General features: G+C 44.7%; 1 protein-coding gene across 1 annotated transcript in view; it reads right to left on the reverse strand.

Annotated features, from left to right (window-relative positions):
- The window catches only part of GPC4 (glypican 4), a 62,794-nt gene that overhangs the window by 12,981 nt on the left and 31,032 nt on the right, over positions 1–18,781 (reverse strand). The window contains exon 3 of the mRNA XM_065729391.1: positions 10,135–10,526. Coding sequence (XP_065585463.1) covers positions 10,135–10,526 — 392 coding nt within the window. The remainder of the gene's footprint in view (positions 1–10,134; positions 10,527–18,781) is intronic.

The following is an 18,781-nucleotide window of genomic DNA, read 5'->3' on the forward strand; positions in this document are numbered from 1 at the left end:
GCCAGTCTGAGGGTTGGTCAGCCATATGTGAAAATGGAAAATTAAGTCAGGACTGGACACTGACAAAACAGGAACAGCCTCCAGAGTTTTTATGGAATGCACTTGTGACCTCCTATAAGATGCTTACAGAGAGTGCTCTAAATAGGTGGTGATCCAAGACCAAGGGGAGGAGGCACAGACACGCCAGAGGAAGAGGTCATTCAGTACATGTGGCACACCTCTGCTGGAGCTCTGCAAACAGGTTTTGAGGCAAAGAGGATGAGAAGGCTGAAGAGAGATGAACCTACGCAAGGAAGACCTGGTATTACATGTAAGAACCTCACTACTGAGATGCCCATCACAGCATGAGGATCACAACTGCTCACTGTCTCTTCTGGTGCAAGAAGTAGTAGGCAGCACATGGAACTATTTAACAGACTTAAAAGAAACAACAGCACACAACAAATTACTTGCACAAAATTAATTACGAAGCTGCAGCTCTGTTACAGAAGATCTCCTGCGCTGAGAGCTTTCACAGTCCAGAGTAGGTGGACAAAGCTCACAGAACAGGTCCTGCTCCAATCTCCTCCTGCTCAGGACTGTGCAGACCTATGGAATAAAGATTCACACAGAACTACCACATTCATCTCCATCAGTCCACCAGTCAATGAACAGCAGTTTATGGAAGCCAGGAGAACATCCAAGGGGAGATGTCCCCATCACCTGCCCTGTGCTCTCATTTCTCCCCAGGCTCTCGTCAAACCTCCACCTCTTGATCTCCCCCAGGGGCAGGCTGGCTTTGCCAGTAATGGCAGCAGAGTTTCTTAGGAAAAGAGAGGAGGGATAGAAATCTGTTGTCTTTCTGCCAACTCCAAAAGAACACAGTTTCTCTTCAACAGGCAAGGAAACCAGGCAGAAAGACAGAAGGACAATTTTCTGCAGTTGAGCTGGATTTTGGCTAGTCAGCAACAATCATTCAGGCATCAACTGTACCCCTCTTATCTGTGAGGAGCACTGCTTGCAGCGACCACTACTCAGGCACTCAGGGGGGCTAAGCCTGCTCCTGTCAACAAGAGCCAATTGAATTTCTAGAAAGGAAGCGAGATGCCTTCGCACACCCTGAACAGAGGGCCCACGACAGCTCTGAGACATGAGTTAAGATCCCAAGAAATAGCTCGGTGCAGACAGCAAGATGCCGTCAGAAACCACTGTGTGTCTGGCCAAGACAAAATCCTCCACCACCATCATGCTGCACTGAGCAGAGGGACAAAGAACGGTTGTCCCTCATTCTGCTGGCTGGGCTCAGCCACTCGGGGACTTGACAGAACTCATAGCACCAAGGCAGGAGGCACACGTGGTCCCAAACCCTTGCAAACAAAAGACCCTGTTGCCCTTTTGGTGGAACAAATGGAGTCACAGTGCTCAATGCAGAGAGCTGTTTGTGGCAGCAGGGGAATCTGATCTGGAGGCTTCAGAGCACGGATGCTTGGAAGGCACAGCGGGAGCAGGAGCCCCAGCAGAATGCTCCCCATTGGGGCAGAGCTAGTTCAAACGTTGGGAAGAGCTCACGCAATAGAAAACAGCTAAATCAGATGATTTATAGTAGGAAAACTGAAAACAGACAAATGTAAAGGTATCATCTGCCATCCAGATGGTCCAGTCCTTGAACAGCAAAAAAGCTGAAGAGGGGAGAAGAAGGAACAAAACAACATTTCATACCCACAGACAGAGCTCTGAAGGATCCCCCATTTTTGCCTCTTTTCTAAAAGAAATCCAGTCAGTCCCAGGATCTCCTTGCTCAGCCAAAGCCTGTGAGCAGATCCTAGCCATCTTACCACTGCTTGCCCCCACAGAAGTGCTCTGCATTCTCCTTGGGAAGAAAATCAGAAAAAGGTTCATAGCACCACAGTGCCCTTTAGCCAAGTGTTAGAGCAGCATTAAGCAGAACTGAGGACTCCATCAACCCCATGGGAGAAAGATGAGGTCCAATGAACTGGATCACACAGCAGCACGTTATGAAAAACCATCAGCCCATCGCCTTCCCATCTTAGGCTCCTTGTTCACACCAAGTGGCTGTGACCTTGCAGCATCCACCCTGCTTTGATATTTCATCGGGTTGATCTTTACAGATCCCAGCAGATGCAGGGGAAACCGAAGCTGCCTTCCCACGTTCCACTGCGGACAAACCGTGCTACGAAGACAGCGGCCGCTCGCTCAGATTAGGTGCTGCACACATCCTTGGAACAAAGGCCTGGTATGATTTTAAAAACCAACAGGGTTTGGCTTCCTTCCCTACAAAGAGTAATTCTGACCCTAAGATAAACCCCATGACAAAACGTGGGCTTCTTCTGCAGTGGCTGCTCAGCGGAGCTGCAGCTTATGATGGATGTAGCCCATAGATAAGCCCTTATTTTGCAATACGATGGCAGGAGGGAGACAAAGGAGGAATTCACCAGTCCTGATTTGACATTTTATGGCTTTAGGGAGCAACAGGAAAGTATAAATAGAGATGGCCTATAAGAAAGGGTTTCAGGGAAGATTATGAGTAATCACACCTTGTTACAACACCGATAAAGGCTTAACTACTGCATATCACTGCAACAAGAACCTTAACCCCTGGCCACATGCCCATGCCCAGTCCAGACCAATTCTGGATCTGTCACAGGGATGTGCCATATGTTGCACTGGCAATTCTTCACAGGCTTTTAATGTTCATTCCGCCATGCCAGGTGCAAGCTCTTAAAACACCATTGTATGTAACAGAAAACCCAGATATGCTTTGTTCTAGGGTTGTGTTTATCTTGGAAAGCAACTCAAGTTCATTCGAACGCTACTCTAGAATGACCCTCAAAACCAAGTAATCTCCTTTCTAATAAAGCTGAGTCCTAAAGAAAGTTTTATTTGCCAAAGAGGATTTACTCTGGTAGATTTGAACCCAGGTAGTACATTGTAGTGCCCAAAGCCTCTAAAAGCTTATAATAGAAGTAAATGCTCTCCAAACCCTTCCTTTTATCTCGTGAAATTTATTTCCTTTCTGTGCCGTTCCATGCCACTGTGGCAATCCATCACCCTGTGGTTTCATCATGTAAATTAAAATTTGTCCATGTCTATATGCTCTGCCAAACGTGAAGATTAAAAGTTGCTGACAGATATTTTTTGGCACCAATCTTCACACTCGTATTGGACTCAAACTTCAAAAAATTACAGATTTTCGCACAGAAAGGGGAAAACAAACAATTATGGGATTTCTGTGTTTAACTCAAACGTTTCATACCGTATCTGTTGATGTACATTTCAACTTACCCTGACTGGTGAAGATGCAATCCTGTATTCCTGTAAAAATGCAGTGTGCTCTGTGAAACAAAGCCTGAGCTTTGTGGATACACTGTCACGTTCACCACATTTTTTGAAGTTTCACGTAAGGGAAATGCTCATCCTTTACCTTCTCCTGGCAGTTAGCACTTGCACCTGGATATGTGATGCTGGTAGAAACTTCTCCATTGAAGCACACACCTACTGAGGGAAATGCCTTCTTAACAGCCTACATGAAGCCACCAACACTCCAGAAAACCGATCTGTGCAAGCAGTGAAGGCTCAGAGACCCAACCAGCCTCTATTCCCCTCTATCCTAAGGGAGAGAAGAGCTGAGGAGGGATGACAGAAGTCCAATTGTGGTCCTGCAGGGAGCTGCAGCCAGGCAGGCAACTCCCACCAGCTGCCAGAGCCACATTTCATTCTCTCACTGCCCCAAAGTTAACATTAAGAATGTTAATAACAACATTTAAAATCCTGCCAGCTTTAATAACTATTTATAATAACACTGATAACTCAGGCTTTCTTATTTTCCAAGCTTGCACAGTTACAGCGTTGCCATGCCAGCAGCACAGCCACCAGAAAACAAAATCCCAAAGATTTGAAAATAAACGCAGTGAAATTACTTTTGATTTACGTTACGTTTACTTTACAAAAACCAAATTAGGGCAATATGAGATAAAGCAGATTTAAAGAGCAACTCCTCGGTGACACGGAAAGACCATTTCATGCCAAAAAAAAACCAACAAAAAAAAGGAAACAAGAACAAGAAAACAAGAAACCTCCAAGACCAGCTGATGGACCGTGGGATGCTCCAGGTGAGCAGCCAGCTCACCTGATAGTTTCTACCAAAGACAAGCAAAGCGTCGTTGGTTTTTGGGATTGACACAGCCTCACTTGTGTAATATTTTCCTTCACTCCATGTTTTGCAAGAGCACACGCCAGACAAACATTCAGCTCACTGTGAAGAAGATCACTCGGGCTGTTCTTGGTTTGCTTCCCCAACCCAAATAGTCCAACGAAAGTGTTTTGGAATTAACAGCACATTTCAGTGTTTAACTGACTCTGCTGGCCCGGTGTTGGTGTGTGAATAATTTAGAAAGCATCTGATCTAACCACAGATCAGGGCCTCCAAGGTGTTGCACAACAGAGCACATTTAGGAGAGACATTTGGGAACGGCACAGCTCTGCGCCTCGTCACTATTCAATACCCATGATGATGTTTTCTGCAATTTTATTTGTCTGGTTACTTTCACCTCTGTGCAAGGAAAAGTTCAAGAGTGTATTTACACTTGATTCTCTACTAACAGTTCACCTTTTTGCTTTTCCTCCTTCAGTGCACATGTGACGTTGACAGGTAGGCACAGCAGAGCTCCTGTGAACCAACACACTGTGCACTTGACCTGCTCAGTTTTAATATGAATATGTCAAAAGGAGAACACTGCATGCTCACCCTGTGAGACACCATGAAGGGTTTGTATTTTCTAGCAGCTGCCCTCCACCAGCCATAGGATTACACCTTCCCACGCGATGCCACCAAACACGAATGCCCTCCAAACACAGCTTCTCCAAAGCACCTGCCCCTCTCCACAACCCAGAGAGGCAGCAGACAATTCTGAGCTTTTTGTTTGCTTAAAGGAGCCAAACAGTGAGAGCATTTGTTTTGGCAACAACACCAAAAATCTTCCTTAGCTATCCCTACTATTGTTTTAGAATTAACAGCCAAATCACAGTGTGGGGAGTGGCAAAGATGGAAAAAGAAAGAAGAAAATCCAGCGGACTGAAATGCTCCTGCACGGTGCCATCCTCTTGAAACCCACAGCCACATCCATGCATACTCTCAGCCCCTTAAACCCGCAATGACTGCTGCTCAAGCATGCTTTGAAGGCTATGCCTAGCTCAGACCCTCAAATGGCTGGAGTTGGGGCAGATGCAGCCACATTCTTGGCAGGTCTTCTCAGGGTCATCTTTGATGTGTAGAATTGCTTGGTATTGTTTTCTGCATTGACGTTTGCCCTTGGCACGTGGAAGGCAATGTCCTTGTGCGCGGTGGCCCCTCGGTACAGCCCCACAGCTTGCAACTTGCTGTCTGGACATAACTCTTTGGAGGCCTCTTTGCAACACTAAAAAGGCTCTTTGGCTCTTATGGCTGGTTCTCAGTTGCCCACAGAGCAGCAGCATCTGTTCCTCATCTCCTCACAACGCATGCATGCAAGCAACAAACTTCACTTCTGTCCTCATCATTTCACTGGGAGGATCTGATATAGGAACACAAACTTACATTCACAAAAGGATTAAGGACATATTTCCCTTAAGTGAATCCAAGGGCAAATGCCACACAAAAGGAGATTGGACCTTTCCTCGCTGACTAAACTTTTAGATCCAAATGGTAATTACGAGGGGTACAATATTTACTGAAATAAGAGCTCACTGCCCACATACTTTTGCTGATAGAGGCCTTAATTACATTCAGCATCCACGCAAAAAAGGGCAGGATCCACTCTCCAGAAGATGCAGCTGGAGGTAAGGGAGCTCACACAGGCCAGTGGTAACTTGGTTCATGGGGGTTTAACCTCACCTTGTGCTATCTGGATGCCTTCTTACAAATGAGCAGCTCAGAGCAAAGAGGGTTAAAAAGTCATGGGGCTCTTTCTCCAGCTTTCAAGCAGCTGTGGGAAGGCAGATTACCTGCCCCCATCCATAGTTATCTTCCATAAATGGTTTCAAGAGAATTCCCTCCTATCATCACACTTCATTAGGGAAGAAATGGCGATACCAAAGAAGCTCCTCCACCCACCACAAACACCTCCAGCAGCTCCCTCGTGGCTTTTAATGACTCTTGAGGACAGTAGATCACAAAGAAGTAGGTTCTTTATATGAACCTGTGCATGTATTTCACATGGTTTGTATCTGTGCTTCCAAATTAAACATCATTTATTGCATGTAACTTCAAAACTGCTATCCGTCCCTGACAAAACAAACAGGGCTCCCAAGGATGGGCTGGAAGTCCCTTTCCAGAGGCTCAGTTGGACTGAGGCAACTGCATCTCACGTGGCTTTCAACACACAGAAGTGATTCAAGAGCCTTCACTGCTCTGATCAAATGCAAGTACAGGAGGAAAAGATCAGTAAAAACTCCAAGACAACAGCTTATCAGCATAAATTTCCTGGATAGCTGCAGCAAACTCTCCCCACTGGCACAACAGTAGCAAAGTCCCACCACCATATCTCCACCTGCACCTCTGCAGAGAGATGGGGGATGCAAACGCAGCAATTCAGTGCCTCGTGGCTGCACTCTGCACGTTCCTTCCTGACCTCTAACTAAACCTTCTCTGCTACACTCTGGGTCAAGCATGATTCCTCCAACCTTACAAAATGCTGACATGTTCAGTTCTTCGATTCCCTTTTTTCCTCTCCCCTAATAACAGGGACCTCTGTCCCATACCTGCACCCAACAAGCCTCCAGGCACTCTGCCCTCGAAGGTGTCATGACCTCAGCCAGGGACTTGGGTTTAACTGCATGTCACCAATTAAGGAAACATATCAGCAGTTTGAGAACTGCAGGATTCCTGATTCTCACCCTTTCTCAGGCACTCTGGGCTCTGGCTCCTACTTGCTCTGTTTTTCCCCCCAGAAAAGAGCCCGCTCAGCTGGGGCAGGAAATGTCAATGCTGGCAGCAATTTAACCCTGCTGATTTTAGTGCTTGTCAGGGGCTAAGTAGCAAGCGAGTGATTACGGGATGGGCAGATTTCCGTCTCCCAAAGGCAGGGGCAGGAAGGTCACACAGAAAGCTCCAGTCTTCAGCAGATGACAAAGGAAAGCATTGGAGGCCTACAACCAGCCATAGATGAAATCAGATGCAGGAAACATTTCAAGCAGGCAGAAGGCAACAACTTGGGCTTTTTTTTCTTGGATTTGCTGTTCAGGACAGATCTGGAGAACTTTGTACTTTGGGCCCAAATTAAGAAATTTAAGGGGGGAAAGACCTGAATGGAAAACTACAGCACATTCTATAGATGCAGTTTGAAAAATAAAAAAAAAAGTCTGTGCTTTCTCTGAAAACCATATATCTTTCTCACAGTTGTATATCTGGGCAGCAACACACACCTTCTGACCCGATCAGTGCTGAACTGTAGTTAATTTCTAGCATTCTGGCTCTGAAATCACACATCTACAGCTTTTCAATATTCTTTCCCCTTTACGTCCCCACCTTACGCAAGAACAATACCTTCTAAATGCATCTCCCTAGTGAAGATGTAAAAATATATAGTACCATTAAAAAGCTATCAGTGCTGTTCTTCTGTAAAGTGCTCTTTGCTCTCCTAATAGCACCACTTGAAAGCAGAAAACAGCTGGATCTCACAGTAGTTTGTATTTCTCCTCCTGAGAATTTTCAATTACGAATTTTTGACTCACTTGTTACAAGAAGCATTAAAACTAATTTGCATTACTTTGGACATTTTTTCATAAAGATGAAGATTTATCCCTCAAGCTAATCCCTGGTACAAGAAGTTATCCCACTGTAACTCCTCGGTAAAAATAATAAGGAAGCAAAAACAATAAAGTCATTATATAGAGCTCAGCAAAGCTGGACTAATCTATATGTAATGCAGGAAACCCCAAAACACAACCACAAAGCAGCAGGCATAAAAACATTAGCTTTTAGACTCATGTATAGAGTTTCCCAATTGTGTCTTGCAGGAATGTGATATTAGGTTTTCACTGAATGAGACTAAAACACTGCTAGAAAGATTATTCCTTCCACTGCTGCAACTAAGGCTTAGGTACTCAGCAGCACAGACTTCTGCTATCACACCGACGAGCAGGTCTGTTCCACAGTCTGCTGTGCAACTTGTGAAACTGAAGTGGAAAGTGCAGTAAGTGTAATTCTGCATGGAGCACGAGCTATTTTTGCAGCTGAGTGGGTCTCTGGATAACCTTGCACACTCAAGCAATTAATTCCAGAGTTGAAGGCAACTCTACACTCAAGGATCTTCAAAAGGGAAAAAGAAATCACAGTGCCACCTCGGGTTCACGACTTTGATTCGTAACAGATGCGAGGACCGTAGCCCTCGTGGTACCGTGTCAAGTCTGGAGACATTTTGATGAATTCTGAGCAGATGGAGCATGAACACGATCCCTCACTCACACAGGTTTACTGTCTATCAAGTGATTGCACATTCCCAAAGCCATACTGGCGTTCAGCATCCGGACCTCCCAAATACTTCATCTTCACTGCCCAGCACTGAAAACTCCCTCTTTTTCCCTTTCTTTCTGAACACGATATCTACCACAATGCAAAGCAACCAGAAATGAAATAAGAGCAACCACATCTGAAACCTCAACCAAGACATTAGGAGGCTGATGTGGAAACAAATACCAACCCTCCCTCCCACAACTCCTTTCCCCCATAGGATGGCATCTCTGAGGCTGGAGGCTTTCGTGATCTCATCAAAGGGACCCAGCATAACATCCATGGAGTCCCACAGCACTCACCCTCAGCTAGATGCAAGCAGCACAATGGTAACACATAACATGAGCATCATCACTATTAAGTGATGAGCCAAGGCGTTCAAGTACTTACAACGGCTGGCACAAGCAGCATTCTCATGGGGCTTGGATATATTAAGAAATTCTTCCCTTATTAACATTCTCTGTCCTGTCACACACATGCAGGGTTATCACAGTTTGTTTTCTCATCTCTCTCCAAGAAAAATTAACATGGAAGCAGATTTTTTTTCCACAGTCACAGTATTTTAATGTTACTCCTGTAAGCCAAAGCCATTGGAATGATCATCTCACTTACCGAACCTACTGGTGCTGCCTCCAAAACTGCATTCTTCTAAGAGTGCCTCGTTTCTTTTTCTTTTTTTTTCCCGTATTTCTTTTTTTTTTTTTCCTTATACTTAGGGTAATTCAAACTCCTGCCTGCCCTTCCAGCCTGTTGTTTTATTACTCTGCAACTAGGTAAAGAGAAAGTAAACCTCTCTGCTTGATTAAACAATTATGTCAAATCTTCTAGACCACAGAAAATGAGCTGAGTTCGTTAAAAGGAAATCACTAATATTTTTTATCTTACACTGTCAGCTTAAGGAGATTATCTAATACACCTGTTCCATATGCCACACAACTCAGACTAAATTAAAGACACGTCTCATGGAAGAAAACAAACAAAGTCATCCCACTTAAAACACTCTACAGTGGTTTATGAGGAGAGGTAAACAGTTTGAATCCCCAAAAGTGACAGCCATGGATGTCTGAGGCCTGACATCTACTACATGTGTGGCACCAAATACAACAGGCTCCCGCCCTGCACATATGGCTCCAGCTTACAGTTATCATAAAAGTACTGTTTGTTCATGCTAACAACCTCCCCCTGTGCCTGGAAGCAAGGAACAAGTCATCAGCTGCTCTGTAATAGATGCCCATAACATTCATGACTAGCTGTAATTTGAGGGCAATATTACGAAGAAGGTAGGGTAATTACACAAGCAAACATGTTTATTTCCACTGCAGATGGGACTTAATTTCCAACCTGCTGCTGTTCCATAGACAGGAGGACAAGCAGCAAACAGGGAAACATCCCTGCTGTTGGCCTGCAGCACTGGACAAAGGTGCCCCACAGGCAGAACATCTCCAGAACGTGGCTCTACCACTAAACACACATCAGGGCTCTCCCACCAACAGAAGGAATCTGGTCCCATCTGTGCCCAACTATCCATGCATTCGGGCACGTATAGGAGAACCAAGTGCATCTATAGCATTCTGCAGAAGCGTGACAGGGAAAGACACTACCCACGACAGGTCCACGAGAAGGAGGCACAGACACAAGACGGAGCTCACCGCAGACACTTTGCTGACGACGTCCCTCGCGACGGCAAGGCCTTGTGCGAAGGTGCGGGCTGCCACAAATGCTCGAGTCACTTGGAGTTTCAGCTTGCGTGGCACGTCCCCAAAGGGCTTCAGCTGCTCCGTGTACTTGCTGACACACTCAAGGTACTCATCCGTGAAGTGGTACTGTGGGTTCACCAGCCGGAACATACGCTCCAGCAGGCGTGCCCAGAAGTCGTTGAGCATCTCCTCCAGGTTGACATTGCCACCCACGTAGTAACGCTTCAGTTCCACGAAGAGGTCCTTGAACAGCTCTGAGTTCTGCATGTACAACCGGCCGTACGTCCGCACAAACATGTCGTTCAGTGACTTCTCTGCATTCTCGAGAAGCTCTTTGAAGAACTCTAGAAAAGAGCAAGAGAAGCCATGGTAAACGTTGGCATTGGGTTAAGGATTTGCACATTGCTTAACTTGAAAATGCAGCACAAGGACACCCAAAAGGTGTTGATTTTTAAATGACTTCCATATCTAATTTTCAAATAATTCCTCAAAATTCTTGCTTGCTTTTCATAAGCCAGTCATCCTTCAAAACTCCTCTCTAGGCCCTAAGGCTTGGATGAGTGAAATATCTTTTGATCCAAACTAAATATCATGACAAAAGTCAGCAAACTGGAAAAAAATAAAATAGTTTCTTATGTTACCACTCAGCCATTTTGAAAAAAAAAGTTATCCTAAAGCCCAAAGCTATCAGAAAGTAAAATATTAAAAAAAAAAAAAGTGCTCTAAAACAGCTGGTTAAACAAACACATCTTTATTATTAATTAATATTTTCTGCAATGATGGTAAACCAGTCTCAAAAAACAACAAGACTAGTACATTTTTAAAAGCAGACCCAAAAATCCACCTTTGCATTCTTTCTCCTCTCTTTTAGCTCTGTCAGATCTCAGGACAGGGCCTGTCTCTAATTATGTAATTGGTTCTGATTGCAGACAGGACTTCAGATGTTTGTGGCAGTACAAAGAAAGTGCAATTAAGCCAGAATTTGCTCAAAATCCAAGGGCTAAACACTTGACACTGACAAGAAGGCCAAGAGATTTTTCAGCTGACAGAGAACGGCTCTGGGTTTCATGGCTTTCAAAAAGCAAAGGCCAGCTTCAGTTCAGTGTTTGAGAACACCAGACAGACTGGTGCCGGAGAGCAGCCACTGCTGGAGCATCATCACAGCATCGTGGCAGTGACGCACACGTCTCTGACGCCGGTAGCAAGGTGACCCAGTGACATCTGGCACTCTACATGTATCTGCCAGGTCAATTTAAGGAACATTCCCCACCACGTCAGAGCTGCCAAAGACTCAGCACTTGGGAAAAGGCTTCGTTTCCAAAGGAGGGAGGTGCAGATACTGCCGAGGGCAAACTGGACACTGGGAATACGCTGATCTACATCAGCACTAGTGAAAAGAAAATCTGCTCCTATGTAAGTGGCAGCAGTTCAAAGGAGAAAACCCAGCATTTAGTAGGTCTGATGAAAGATCACCCTACTTGACAATCTTTCCCTTGGATATCTGTCAAATGAGATAAAATAAGAGGAGAGATTCACTAAGCTTTTTAAGTCATTTTGGAACACAACTCCACTTGTATAGGCGTGGGAGGGAACTAAGGTAGGCAAGAGCAAGTACCATGGGGACTTCCATCACGTGCTGGTGGCCAGCACACACTCCTCACAGTTGAAATTTTCCCTGCCCACTCATCAGGAAAACAAAACCCACAAGCATGCTGGTGCTCATCCATGTGCTCCAAGCCCAGCAGGACACCAGCACCCAGGGCGCAGCCTCAAGGAGGACCTAGGGAGAGGGTTATTTTATGCATGCCACTTGCAATTGAGGATTCTGAACTCTGCTTTTCTGTGACTCATACTCAATAAATATTTTTTAATAAAACATGCCTCTGTTGCTTTTTTTTAATCCTCAAAGGAGTAATGTTTAAAGCCAGAAGTTGTTAGAAGGAGGGGGTAAAATATTTTGGCGTGGTGTGAATTTAAACCTTGTTAAAATGTATTAAAGTATGCTGAAGTTCAGATTTTAGTCTTCAAAGTGCTCCAGTACAAACAAAGACTAACACAGAAAACATTTTCTGGAAAAACTGAAACATTCTTCGAGTTCCTGACGAACAAAGTCATGGGGCTTGGTGGTTGACATAGCTGTATATAATGCAGCCTCTTAGGAGCACAAGAGAAATGATCCAGGGAAGAAGAGATTGATTTCAAGCACCCGACACGTCCTCTGTCCAATATCAGCAGGAACCTCCACTTTCGTTCCCATGACTGGCATTTCCTCTCCAGGAAGATTTTTTTCTGTTGAGTTTATACTATAGAGATTAGCTTGGTGTATATTAATTTCTAATTCACTTAATCATTTTGAAGGCTCACTTCCTTCCTTAGCTCAGGCCCTTTAATATCACCAAATAAGCTGTTTACTTAAACACTTCCATACCAGGCACGAGATCTGGCAGATGCATCAGCAGAACTCTTCACTAACAACTGCATTTCAAAATGACATTGATGTGAAATCTATTACATATTTCCAACCGTTCATCTAAAGGAGCCCTGCGCAATGTTTTAAGCCAAGAAAGTTATCTCAAGCAATACATCTATATTGCCATAACCAATTCATCCTCCTGCCTAGACTTAATTAGTGGTTACGAAAGTTGAACAAAGTGATTTGGGCTTCAGAGCAGTTCATCTCTTCACAAACTTTAATCTGGGCTAAAGCCAGGTATGTTCATTAATTATTCTACAAAACAAACGAAGGGAAAAAAAATAGCAAACAAAAACCTAAGCCTAATGAGTTGCAAACATCTGTGCACCTGCAGCCTTCCCACCAACAGCTTTTCCTTGCCTAGAAGGAAGGTAAAAAGAGGAAACTTAAACTTCCCACCAAAACCAACCGCTTCTGAAGACCCACACAGCACAGCTGAAGGAGGCACCATGCATGTGCAAAGCTGTCACTTCCTAGAGGTCCCTTCCAACCCCTACAATTCTGTGATTCTGTCTCGAGGACCAGCAAATTGTTCTCACAGTCAGAAAATACACATTCAAGTGGCACTTTTCTGTCCTCCTCCACTTCTTAGCTGGAGAGTGTGTGTGTGCAGGGCTGGCACCCATCCTCAGTTTCCCCAGCACAGCCCAGGCCATGTAGACTGGGGTCTGTAGGCCTAGCATGGATGGCTGGGCCATGTGAGGCCCCACCAGGTCTATGAAGCATGCTGGATGGAGAGTCCAGGAGGCCAAAGGAAAACAGACACCAAAAGCATGACAGCAAGATGAGGCATCTTCCCTTCCCCTTAAAGAAATTGGCTTGGATGAAAAACCAACCTTTTCCCTGTGCAAAACAGGGGTAAAGACGTCTGCAGCAAAGAGAGGAAAGTCCAAAAGTCCTTTTTATGACTCAAATGGTAATCTGACTAGTAACTCACTCCGTCTCATTAGATATTAATCCTCCCCTTCACAGAAACAAGCTGATTAGCAAACGCCAGTGTAACCCAGCATTAACCTTGCCACAAGAAGAAGAAAAATGGCAGGTTCCTCTCTTACGTCTTGACTGTTTGCCGGGTAAAATAAATGACCACCTTTCATTTGTATTAGAAGTTGACTTGTTCTCAAACAAAGCAAACACACAAAGGACTTGGTTGCTTATTTTACAGCACTGTAAAAGCACGTTTTACAGCTGTGTTGCAAGCAATCTGTACTCATTAAATTATCACTCTGACAGGCTTCCTGTGAAAAGCTGTCAAATGCAAACATTTTTCACAGACGACAAATCATAGTTTGCTGGTGCTCTCTGAGACTCTGCTATCCAGAAAGATGTCAGGCTCTCTTTGGCTTCCCAGTTATCTTGTTTAAACTCACAGACCAAGGGGTGGCCTCCAGACAAACAGACAAAAGCAAGCAGTACACAAAATCAGGAAGGGTTTCACCAACTGATCCCCCAGGAGCAGCAGCGCGGTTTTCAAGCAAATCCAGCACATCCCACCTCCCTAGTCTTCAAGATAATTGCAGAGAACAGAGAGCTGTTTGGGTTACAGGGAGAAAACTGCCATTTTGGTGGGTCTAATCCCCACAGATGCAGGTCGCAAGCACATGCCAGCATGGCTGTGGCACAAACTGGGACACAAGCTGCAGGCAGACAAAGCGGTGAGAAGAACAGACAGCAGCATCACGTTCGGGTTGAGCAAAATTAAGGGGCTGCATCTGAGCAATTAGTAACAGTGCAGGCTGCTTTAGATAGAAACCCTCCACAAGTACTGCTCCTGGAAACACACTTTCAAGCCATCTATACCTATCACTCCATGTTTGGTATCAGTGCTATTCATGACTTACTGAATGCTGCAGATCATAAGGAGGTGTATAATGAGCTGTCATCTCCCTACGAAATGCTGCCTTCCCAACACCTTACACAGTCCTTGTAAATTTATTTCTGCTTGCATATTTTTCCCCACCTCAGCTGAGAGCCACTGATGGAAAACCACCTTGTCACTCAGGAAGGTGCCATGAGGAAGGAAGCAGAGCTCGGCCATGCCATCCTTCTCTGATGGTAGCAGGGCTGCCATCCGCAGAGCTGCCCTGTCATAGCAGCCAGAAAATCTTTTCTAATGCCAAGATGAAACGTTGAAATTTGTAAATAAATCCTCTGGACCCTGTGAACTTTGTTGCTCAGAGGAAGATGACATTTATAATGCAATTAACTTCTTGAGATAGAAAAGGATGTAATCTGCAGACAGCTCTGGGCTATGTTTATTCTTTTAACACGTTTGAATTTCAATGTAGAATTTCAATGCCAGCACTCAAGGGAAAATCTAGGATGTCAAAAAAAAGTAAGACAGACTGGACACGATGCGTCTGATATTTCTGTAATGAGTCCTGGAGGAAAAGGAATTCTTTCTTAAAAAAAAAAAAAAAAAAAAGAATTCCACAATGGGAACATTTAACCAGAGTTACTTGGCAATTTCCTTATTTCAGGTAATACCAGCAATCACCTGTTTGCAGCTTGAGGGCAGACCAGCCCTGCCCATAACCCAGCACCTCCTGAAGGTGCTTCCACATTACACCAGTTCCTACAGCCAGAACAATTCTAAACAATCTTCCTTCCAAGCTGGGGATACATTAGGTATTGGAAGAAACAGTCACTCCACCCACTGCAGGGCATAGGGCAAATTCCACCTACAGACCATAAATCCACTTCCTTGGACTTGTTATTATTTTTTAAACGTTGAATTCACAGGTCTCATATGAAAATATCCCCAAGGAGGAACGGATGTAACATTTTCCTATTTCTTATGCTAACATTTTCAGATATTTAGAGTGGCTTTTTCATATTAGATGGCTTTTGACGGGGAAAGCCCACGGATGTACTGCTCAGCTCCACCTAAATCAAAGGCAGCTCCCGGAGATTAGAACACATCAAAGGGGCACACTGCAGTTCACCCACAGCCTGTTTTGGCATTTCCCTACAAACACTGGCGAGGAGGGCAGAACTGCCATCCCCAGCTGGACCTCCATGCCCCAAACCAGGAGTTCAACCCAGAGCTGCTCATCCTGGAGTGCAAAGCTTCGCTTTTTATTTCCTCACTGTCGGGGATGAAATGCACAAGGTGCCCATTTGTTGGCTGTGTCTGAGTGTGTATGTGTGTCCTTCCAAACCAGGGCTACGCCACGTTTCCCTTCCCAGCAGTCTTCAGGCATTCTAAATTTCCCACGCATCAGGTTTGCTTATTTTATAGCCATGTTTTCAGCTGGCCTTAGAGTTATTCTGAAGAAGATTTCCAAATTAACTATGCAAACTGATACTGGGTAGACACGCAATTACTCAGCCCACCTTAAAAAACAAATAAAACCAGATTCAAGCACAAGGAGGGAATATGCTATATTTTTATGGGCACAATTAATTAGTTTTAGATAATTTGCCACCCGCCTTTTCAGGTATACTTTTAATATGCTGTCCAGATTATGATTAATTAAGGACCGTCTGCCTTAACGAAACCTTTAATTTGCTTGTCTGTATAGATAATGACATTTTCTAGTGTATGCAGCAGAGCGCTGCCACGAAGAGATTAATTATACCTTCCCATGGAATGGTTTACTCATAAAACGTGCATAGCAGCAAGATGGGTTCCCAGGCAGGCACTCCTGTCCAAGCTGCAGCTCAGAGGGACTACCCCCATCCCTTAGCAGAGGGGTATCTGTGGATGCAAAGCCCACCCTACAGCTCCTCCTATGGTGCAAGCAAAATTCATGTCAGACAGATAAACGGGACTTGGAAGAAAAAGCACAAATGTTCCTCAGCTTCTTTCACCCCAAAATTGAAGCCATCCACAGCTATGCCACCTATTCCAAAGTAAAAAAAAAAAAAAAAAAAAAAAGTTTTTTTTTTCCTTAAACATGCCTCATTACTTTTAATATGCTTTCACTTCCTTTATTACATATATCACATTTGTAATTTCCACCAGGGAAAAACAAACCATAGCTTAACAACCTTTTTCCAGAAGTGCTGAGAAACCGATGAATACATAGTGTTAACACATTTATTGAATATGAACTCAGGAAGGGCAGGGCAAATCCACAAGCTGTTCCTCTGTCCTGTTTTCAAACATGTGTTAGCACTTACTGACATGGGAAGAACTCTTCCGCATAGTTAGAAGAAACACAGGCTTAAATCACACCAGTGTCACAGAAACAGCCATGATATGCGAGCCTCAGAGAGCTGAGGAGGCACTGCCAAATCTCCCAGAACTTTGCTTAATTATTCAAACGTTTCAAGACAAAAACAACAACTGGGACACAACCTCAAAGAGGAGAAAAGGATGAAAATAATAATATAAAAACAAATGGAAAAGACTTCCAGAACTGCTTGTTTCTAGTGGGTCCAAGAACATTATCTTCATCTGTACCCCAGGGGCTGGAACTCAGAAAAGCTAGCACTCAGCCCACGAGCAGTGCAGTCACACAGCAATCAAACTCTGTTAAGGAATAAAAGCAGTGAAAGTGGGGAAAAGCACCGAATGGCATCAAGAAGCAAATAACAGCACATCATGTCCTGCTCCACCTAACATCTATCCTAACAATTAGGAAAGCAGAAGTGCCCCGATCCCTTCTTGGTGCATCCTGCAGGACAAACACAAACCTCGTATCCTCCTCATCCTCCTTTCCAGGGACCTTCCATGCTCACGCTTCCTGCTCTGGGCCAACTATAGAAGTTTTCTCCCCCAGCAGAACATCTTTCATCCCAAGCTCCCACCCCAGTAACCACAACTCAACACCATCTTCCCCAGCACTCCTCCCTTGCTGCTGCCTCTACCTGCCGCCCTCCAGCCTCCTCCTGGCTAATCTTCACCACACCCCTTCCCCTGTTCCTTCCCAGCTGCTTTAGAGGTAGGTCCAGCTGGTACCAAAGCACCAACTTCCCAGCACAGCAAACAGCTGCTGTGAAACTTTAAAGTAAGCCCCTTCAAGCTGCATCCTGCATTTCTTCGGAGCGTTCTGGAGCACTCAAACATATTTGACACATGCATCTTTTTCTAAGCCTCCCTTCCTATGATTACTGTTGAAGAGCCTGAGGAGGACCTGCGCTGCTGAGTAGCTGACAGCTTTCTCACTCCTGTTACCTCAGTTCCCTCTGTCTCACATTGCACTGAGCTCTCCCAGGCAGAGCCACTGCTCTTGTTCACCCAGTGTGCAAACAGCTGGATGCTGAGGTATGTTTAAAACTGATAAGGCAGCAGCACAAGCCAGCTCCAGGGGAATATCATGCTCCCAAACCCTCCACAAGAACCCAAACACCACCAGCTCCATCAGCATCCAGAGGAGCAGCTCCCGATGCTACACAAGCACATTTGCTAGGTGGTTTCTTTGTGCAGAAAGGAGGAAAAGAGAGTTAATTTTAAACAGGCAAACAATAGCTCATTGACAGGTTGACAGCAATTAGTAACCGGAGAACACCAGACACATTTCCTGTAGCCAAGTATAAAGCGTACTGCCTACAACTTTGTCTTTTGAAAGAACAAAAACATAAGAAAGATTTACCTGCAATCCTAACAGCAGAACTGCTTGCACCTGAGGTAGCAGAAAGAAGACTGTTTGATTCCTCTAAGCCCACAAAGAAAGCATGCCCATAGCTGAATCCTTCACTCGGTTACAGAAATTTTTTTCTTCCTCATCTATGGGGCAAGAGATTCCCTCCACGTGGGGTTTCCTCTGCCAGCGATCCCATGACCTCAGGATCTTTCTGAGCCTCCCGAAGCAGAGGTCAGCTCCCCCTCACTGTTATGTCAGCCACCAAGAAGAAAATTCATCATGATTTTTTCTACCTTTTTAAAGATCTCCAGATGGAAAGAAGCCAGCTACAAGAAAAAGAATAAACAAACTTCCAAGACAGAGAGAGCAGAGAAAGCAGACAATTTGCTTCATTATTGTTGGCGTGAGTGGGAAAGTGCAAACAAAAACCCACAAGTGGGATTTTCTAAAGGAAGTGTGTTGGTGGTTGCTCCCTTCTGCTTCTCCTAAATCACTCCCTCCATCTGTACCCCAGGCCCGAAACCAAGTCTGGAGAACCAGCTCCCAGCAGGAGGCAATGGTTTTCAGTGCAAAGCATGAAGGATCATCCCACCAT

Source organism: Cyrtonyx montezumae, unplaced genomic scaffold (genome assembly GCF_038088225.1).
Source record: "Cyrtonyx montezumae isolate F1298 unplaced genomic scaffold, pur_monq_1.0 scaffold_11, whole genome shotgun sequence".
NCBI classification, from domain to species: Eukaryota; Metazoa; Chordata; class Aves; order Galliformes; family Odontophoridae; genus Cyrtonyx; species Cyrtonyx montezumae.